Below are 8503 nucleotides of genomic sequence, written 5' to 3'. Positions count from 1 at the left end.
ACTCCCCTCTCTATCTTCCACTATCCTCTCTCTCCTACACTCCCCTCTCCCTCACCTCTCTCTCTCTACCGAACTCACCCATCCTCCACTTCCCTCTAACCTGTTCCCCTTCCTCTCCCTCTCTCTACCTTCCTTATCGGGTAGGTAGGTAGATCGCTTCCAGCGGAGGCTGATATCACAAGTCAAGTAATAGAAATGGTTCATGTTAACCTTTAAGAGTACTAACAATTCAAGGGAGAAAACTCCATTTATGATTCAAACCAGGATGTAAATTATATTTTGAAATAAGGATAAAGGTATTTATGACAACAGAGTTATAATTTTTATCCGGATGTAACCACTCTAGTAGGAAGATCTGTTCACTAGTACTTTTCCTTGTCAGTTGAAAATGGCAGAACTAAAGGCTAGGGGTTCACCCATTGACTATAATGTACAAGTGTCCAATGAAAGAATTTTAGCTGCTATCAAAAACGAGGTAAGAATTTCTTTTCTTCCAAAAATCTTCCAGGAGGTCTCAGAATGTAGGAGAACATATGTTTCACAGGTCCACTCATTTAGTTGTGACTGATTTGACCCGCTACTGGAGAGAACTGTTTGAAGTTACACCTTGTAGAATGAATGTCTGGTGTATGGTTTATTATTTACAATAAGATGGGATGGGAATGGGATTATTAAATTAATTTGCTGTAGTCTTGTTATTATGATTGTGATACAGATGAGACTAAATAGAATTTAAAATGTATATTTTTTTTAAAGATTATCCAAGAGAAAAGGTCTGAGCTTCTAGTGAGTTTAAATCCTGACAGACATGTGGATTATTTACGATCAAAATGTTTGTTATCTGAGGAGGATATTGAGGAAATAAGACATCTGACAACACGTAAAAAACGAGCTAGTTTATTTTTAGACACAATCTTAAAAAATGGACCAAAAGCTTACGACAAGCTGTGTGAATCATTATTACAAGAAAGGACTCAATTATTTTTACTGGAAATGTTAAACACAGAATTCGAAAGGAGGAAAAATTCCTATATTTGTAAGTCTAGTTTTCCTCATTCCTCAACTATATACTATTCAGAGTTTCATTGCCTAAACTATTCACTAAATCAATCCAGAAGACAGGAATGCAATCAATCAAATTCTAAAACATTCTATAATTTGTTCGAAAACACCAAAAAGTAAAAGGTGTTCCAAAATTATTTTTATTCACATTTTAGAAATCTGCCTTCCTTTAAACCAACAGATAACATTGATATAGCTAACTATAATGACACATTGATACTGAGCCTTATCTCACTTTAAATTTTTATAACTGATTCTGAAATCAAAAAATGAAAAATAAATCAAGCTTCAGTTGTAGAAGATATTCAAAATGAAGTTTATATTTTAAGTATGCCAAAATATTTCTATACTTTCTACATTTTATTTAATAATATTTTCCCTTTGAGTTTGGGCTACAGTGACCATCACTCCAGTTCTCAAAAGTCTAATTACTATTGTGTCTTGTATAAGATAACTATTTTACATATAATAGTATCCTCAATAATAGCTTTTTAGATATTAATGCACATAGAGCAGAGAATATCAAGCAGTGATCAGTTGACGACACTTTCATAATGTAGTCTTTTATACTCTAATTCATAGAGTACAGATAAACAGGTATGGTTATCATGAAATATAAACACAAGTCATGTATTTTTATTTGAGTGAGCATTCCAAACCCTGGCACCAGAGCCAAAAAACCTTCTTTAAACTTTACTGAAATTTTACTCAACTCACAGCAGCTATTACAGGTGTATAACTAATTGTATCAAAGAAAAAATAATATATCAGTCTATTCCTAAGGACACAATGTTTCTAGCATTATCATATTAATCTTCAAGTTCTAACTTTCTTGATACCAGTGACATTATAAAAACTGCTGAGCACAAGAAATGTTTTGTGGACTTAGGGCCCGATCTCTTCTACATTCACCTAAGGAAGTTAACTTGTTTGCATTGCAATTTTGGTTTGATTAAAAATTTAATTCTCTCTTTCAGCCCTAATTCAACCAGAGGAGAAAGAAGATTCCTCTTATCTTCAAATCAGTAATGACCATTTTTCACTTCCTAAACCATCATCTCGCAGACTTCCTGTGATAGAGGTTGATGATCCTGAATAGGATTGTTAACAGTGGGATAATAAAACTAAACTGGTTGTGAATGTTCTCTTTGAACTTCAGAAATAAGACATTTTCAAAATCACTCTTCATTTGTTCAGTACCAATGTGATGAGTTTCTCAGCATTGAACAACTATATAGAAATGGATAGCTTTGAGAAAGATGATAAAAAATGCACTTGTATGTATTTTGTTGAGATTTCTTTTTATAAAGATAGCACAAAAATAAAAGCCTTTAGAGCGCTCCAAATTGAATGTATTTTCAAGATCAAGGGCTCATAATAACTCATTAACTCATATAAAATATTTTTGATTTTTTTTTCAAGACTGTTCCATCTTTGATTGATGATTAACAATTTCTAAATCCTTCGAGAATTATGGCATTTAGAGTGTTAACAAACTCCAAACCAGGGCTTTATATGCCGGATATGACCGACAGGCCTGCTAAAATGACTGATGGTCAATATCCTCTATCGGACATCAAGTATAGGTTAGCCATTACATGGCTTTCAATGATAGTCATGTGCAAAATTCAATGACAACTCTCTAATGAAATATAAAGCCATCAATCACCCAATTGAATGCCTAATTGTCAAGAATTGTATCTTGAATCAAATTTTCCCACTTTTAAAACTGCAACATCCCCTCTGCTAAATTATATTTAAGAGTGGTTGGTATTTCATCAACCCAAAGACAATCTTACACGCACACTAGTATGAAAATGTTTGACAAAACTCGATTCGACATTGTAGAGAGTATGAGATTTGATGCTTCAATTTGGTTTGGTCACCAAGATTTTATTGTGTTCAGTTCAGTTGAGATACAATTGTTGTAATTACCAAATACACTAAAACCATTAAATAAAATCATACATTGATATAGTTTAATCATCAACATCAGAATACATATGTTAAAACTAGAATATATAACATTAAATACATAATATTAAATACAGAATACATAATAATACATATGTTAAAACCAGAATATATAACATTAAATACATAATATTAAATACAGAATACATAATAATACATATGTTAAAACCAGAATATATAACATTAAATACATAATATTAAATACAGAATACATAATAATACATATGTTAAAACCAGAATATATAACATTAAATACATAATATTAAATACAGAATACATAATAATACATATTAAATACAGAATACATAATAATACATGTGTTAAAACCAGAATATATAACATTAAATACATAATGCTTAATATTAAAAACAGAATATATAACATTAAAATACAGAATACATAATATCAAATACAGAATACATAATAATACATATATTATAACCAGAATATATAACATTAAATACAGAATATATAGTATTAAATACAGAATATATAATATTAAATACAGGATAATAATATTACATACAGAATACATAATATTAAATACAGAATATATAATATTAAATACAGAATACGTAATATTTAAAACAGAATTGAGAATTTAAAGTAACAGAGAGCGTCATTCTGGAGCAGGGTACCCCCTCTGAGAATGATCGTGTCAGCTTTAATATAAAATATAACAGTTTATTTACAATCTGAAATTAAATTAAAATGTCAAGAATAATGCATGGCATATAATTAATACTAAAACAAAATTTGAGAATGATTTGTCAAAGTGTTTTAGAGATACTGGCCATTGATAAGTCTACCCTTATATTAATCATTGTTAAAGGGACAGATTCGACATTCGTTTGACCAATCGTACCTTAGATTTTTCTTAGCTAAATTAATCAGTAATAGTGTATGACCCCAATCGTCGAAATTTGATCCTTCAAATCTTATGTGTCAAGAATTATCCGCATTTGAATGTTAAAAATGACGACTCGTCATTTCTCGAGACATATAGAGAAAAGATTTCCGTACATTTCTTGTACTTTTGAAGACTATTTACATACATCCATGGCCCAAATCAACCTCCGAAAATGGCGAACCTGTCCCAGATTGAATTCTCACCAATTTGTTTGTGTAACAATAAATATTATTCATACTAACATTGTTAATGCATTAATCCACTGAGTAAATCTATTGGTAAAGGGAAGATAATGGTAGAGTTTTTTTCAGCAGAGATGGTGTTGAGGGTTTGGAGGTATCTCAATTGTAAAGCAGCTGGTGAGTCCACCATGATGTCTGCAGCTTCTTTTAAAGCTTTGGATGCTTTTTGTTCTCCCTCAGCAGCAATGATCTGCAATGAATAAATTTCTCTTGTAAATAATATTATACGTGCTCTTTAAATGCAATCTTCTTTATTTAAAGAAGGATAAAATCCAACTTGACTAGGAACAATGTACACATGACTCAATAAATAAACCAAGTACTAACATCCAAACCGCAAACCGAAACCCCAAACAACATTTTGGCGAACTATCTTACCAAACTGATTAATTTTTTCTATTAAAATGATGTATCAGTTTTCTAGAAGAGTAAGCATACACTGATTGGCGTCACACCAAGTCAAGTAATTAAACTGGCTTGTTATTGCCTGTTTTTTTTTTAAATGCGACATCAAGACTTCTTGAAATCAAGTTCTTACCTTAGCTCGGGCCTCTCTGGCAGCCTCTGCTTCAGCAGCCATAGCTCTCTGTAACTGATGAGGCAATCTTACATCCTTACTGAAATAAATAGAAAATCTACTTTGTACTAACTATAGTGGTATATATTAAATGAGTGGTGGTTTTCTAAAAACGTTATATAAATCCTTTGAATAAAAAAAGTTAACTAGGAAAACACCAATATTCATGATTTGCATCCTAAAACGGTTCAAAACTGGAGCCTCTTTCACGTTCACAAGACGGACGGGGTGACGATACAAGTACACAAAATAACTTCACATTGAAAAGACACAAACTTCCTTCCCAGAATAAAAACAAATTTCAATGTGATGTGTGCTTATTGAAGCTTTTATGCAAATTTGCGTTTGAGACGACAATACATAAGATAACTTGCCAGGCAAGGTAATATACGCCCACTGGCAGCTTTGATTTTAAATAAAAATATTTGGCAGTACAGTTACAATTACCAGTATGAAATATTCAACCTTCAGTCATACATTTCTTTTGAACTTTTTGAGGCGATACTGAATATTACCCAGTTTCATCAACATCTGTAAAGAATTGGGCCTTCTGGAGTAAATTGAACGCGTTTTCTTGTAACTGTGACTAAATATTTTTGATTTTTCTGATTTTTGACAGGGATCATCCTTGGATGATTACAAACAACCATAACAAGTTTCGTCTAAATCAGTTAAGAATTGAGTCTTGTAGAGTGTTAACGAGCAATTGTGGACGGACTGACGGCAATATATGCACCCCCCCCCCCCCCCCCCCCNTTTTATGAAATGTCTCTTGCAGAATTTGACTTAATTCCATCAACCATCTACAGTCATACTATCTCATGTCGAAGGGAAATTTTGCCAGGACAGCAGCATAAGCGATTTCCAACTGTCGAAGGATCTTTAACGTGCACAGCCTTCAGCACGGTTTATTGTCCCATCCGAGCGACTAGACGCTTTTTCCATGTCAGCCCCTCTTATATACCTGACAGGGGAAACTGGGTTGAAAAATCTGAAGGTATTATCTCGACATACGTCGGAATTGAACCCTGGACCTATAGGTTAGCGACCAAGCGTCTAACTCCCGTCGAAGAGAGCAGCAGTGGATTAATGAGTATACGAAACACTTTCATTCAGCCCTGTGGTTAGATAATGAAGTTATCCTGTAAAGATGGGTTCCCTTATCTTCTTTTATGAAAATGAAAATGCTAATACATGTACTTGTATGAATAGAAAGTAGAGATGTTCTAATGACTTGCAAAAATATTTAGTCTCACATATCCATAATTTGTTTATCTAGACTGTACATACATGGACATTTAGGGTTGGTTAAAAATCTTAATTAAATGCCTTAAAAGAACGTAATGATATTACAAACACATGATATTTCATTAGAAGTATCAATTAATCAAATAGCTTGCTTAATTCGACACTAAAAAGGAATCCCATCTTTAATTATGTTATACCGAGCTACCTACAAGCATCATATGACTTATGGACTCTCTTTCTGATAGAATCTCTGCTAAATTCTTTGTTCCTAAAACATTTCTTAGAGTGGATGCTGCAAGAAGTCTTGTCGAAATACTAGCATCCTCAATGTTGGTTATAGAAATGGTAGGATTGGCTACTCTGTAATAAACCACAGCATCTACTGCTACAGTTACTGAATCTCTGGTTAGAATCTGAAACGACAGGTGACCTGATAAAACATTAGAGCTTCATCATTACGTACCAAGTTTTACGAACATCGCATAAAAACTTAAGGAGATTGGCCCAAATCATTTTGAATATCGGTGTATACAAGACCACAGGGGAATTGTTGAGAAGATTTCAACAATTTTTATGTGTATCAGGGACACTAATAGCATCCATTTGCACCATTCCAATTTTCTTGTAGACGTCTGTGGTTCACAAAAGGACCTTTGCGATAAATGACGTCATCGAACACTTGGTTTTCTTAGAGCTTTTCTTCAATCAGTTTCTGTGTTTTCGAGATGAAAAAATCATGATTTTCAAAGAATTTTAACTCATATTAAATAAATGATTTATTTAAGATAAGATTTTCCTCTAGTGATAATATATAATTTCATTAACGTTCTTTAAATTTCGTTAAAATCTGTAAAAATTCCCAACTTCTTTCGTACGTTTGTACAAGTCACAATTGACTATGGTTTCAAGATATCGCTGTCCAAGAATTTTTTTTTAGATAAAACCTAACCTCCTGTGGTGGAACATCAAATGAAACTGTTCTTAAATCCACAATCTTAATTTCATCCACACATGGAAACACAAAGAACAGACCTAGAGAAAATCATTGCAATTTTAGAACATACCTTAACAAAATCGTGGTATTTTCACAACTTACAGATATCATTGCTTCCATGATTCAAGAAAGGTTACTGTTGCAGTCAAGGTATAAGTACGAAGCTTGTAATAGCTTGACACTGTGAAGATGATTCCATATAGTCATGTACTTCCAAAAACGAATAGACCAACACAGAATCTGTGAGCTTTACATTTGGTTGTATCGACAGGGCCTCTTTCCCTTTCCGAATGGCTACAGTAATTTCCCATGAAATTTGATTTACTTTAAACGTTTAACCCTCTATTAAAATGCCAAGGTTCTATTGCCGTCACGTTTTCTTTTTAAAAGAAAATTTTGCCAATATATGTGTATTCGATAAAAGTATAAACATGTACTATACCTGGTCCTTTAGCGCGTCCAGAAACAATTCTGCCCAATCGAAATATTACAGCTCTTTGATATTCTGTTACGACCTTAATGGGATTGTAAAAAGGTTGTCTTAATTTTTTGTATGTATCGGGGACAATGATGGCATTAATTTGCACCATTCCAACACTTAATCAAACGTCTGTGGTTCCTGCAATTCCGTTAAAACCGAAGTGTTCGATGACATCAATAACTGCAAAGAGCCTTTACGTGATAAAGCATAATTTGCGATAGTGACGTCATCAAACATTGATAGAATGGTGCAAATTGATGTTATCGGAGCTATGTTAAACCAAGTAGTATAGAGAGTGTCAATATCAACATGGACAACGACATTATAATGATTCAGAATAAACGAAATAATATTATAATCTCCAATTAGATTATTGAACTCTAGGTCAAGACACCGTGTCGGATCAATTTACTTTGTAGCCAACTATTGAACTAATTTGTGACCAATTCACCTTGACTAAAGATCGTGAAATTTAATAATATAGTCAATGTATTGTCAAGTCAAAAAATTGAAGACCATATATCTTTAACATTGACAGGGTGCAGGTGCACAATAATTAACCGTTGCACCTCTACAAATCAAATTTAAATGATTATTTTCTCGTGAACTGAAATGTCAGCTTCATGTGGAACTGATAGCCTAAGCATATCTTTGCGTTGAACAGATTTAAAAAATTGTAAGTTCTTAAAGGGACAGATACGCCATTTTTGAACAATCAAACTTTAGCCTCGTAATTTTTTTTTTAGCTAAGTCAATTAGTAATAGTGATCACAGCTCACCGTCGAAATTTAATCTGTCAAGTTTATATTCAATACTCAGAATTAAGTAATCAACTCCCTAATCGAGACCTTAACAATTCCAATGAGAACATAAAGTTTCAAATGAACGAAAAAATGGACTCTATTGAGCGCATGAACAAATTTGACATGTTTTAAATAAGGGGCAAAACTCAAAAACTGTTAAGTCAAATGCAATATATATATCAAATACATAATTATATATGATCATACCAAAT

At 32.7% G+C, this 8503-nt stretch overlaps 2 protein-coding genes across 2 annotated transcripts; one reads left to right on the top strand and one right to left on the bottom strand.

Annotated features, from left to right (window-relative positions):
* Positions 1-295: 295 nt before the first annotated feature.
* Positions 296-2454, top strand: LOTGIDRAFT_231816 (hypothetical protein). The gene is made up of 3 exons (XM_009054902.1): positions 296-475; positions 757-1036; positions 2040-2454. The coding sequence occupies exons 1-3, from the start codon at positions 389-391 to the stop codon at positions 2159-2161; spliced, it is 489 nt and encodes a 162-aa protein (XP_009053150.1). The 5' UTR covers positions 296-388; the 3' UTR covers positions 2162-2454.
* Positions 2455-4192: 1738 nt separating this feature from the next.
* Positions 4193-7597, bottom strand: LOTGIDRAFT_116115 (hypothetical protein; the record flags this gene model as incomplete). Its single annotated transcript, XM_009054901.1, has 5 exons — positions 4193-4378; positions 4727-4837; positions 6211-6426; positions 6963-7045; positions 7450-7597. 5 exons carry the CDS (start codon positions 7595-7597, stop codon positions 4193-4195), a joined length of 744 nt encoding a protein of 247 aa, XP_009053149.1.
* Positions 7598-8503: the final 906 nt, after the last annotated feature.

The sequence above is a fragment of the Lottia gigantea genome (assembly GCF_000327385.1).
Source record: "Lottia gigantea unplaced genomic scaffold LOTGIsca_23, whole genome shotgun sequence".
NCBI lineage: Eukaryota > Metazoa > Mollusca > Gastropoda > Lottiidae > Lottia > Lottia gigantea.
This window is presented reverse-complemented; position numbering and strand designations above follow the sequence as displayed.

Coding starts and splice junctions, on each gene's coding strand:
- LOTGIDRAFT_231816 (XM_009054902.1), top strand. CDS start 389: ATGGCAGAACTAAAGGCTAGGGGTTCACCCATTGACTATAATGTACAA. Junction 476..756: donor TAGCTGCTATCAAAAACGAG/GTAAGAATTTCT, acceptor TTTTTTTTAAAG/ATTATCCAAGAGAAAAGGTC. Junction 1,037..2,039: donor GAGGAAAAATTCCTATATTT/GTAAGTCTAGTT, acceptor TCTCTCTTTCAG/CCCTAATTCAACCAGAGGAG.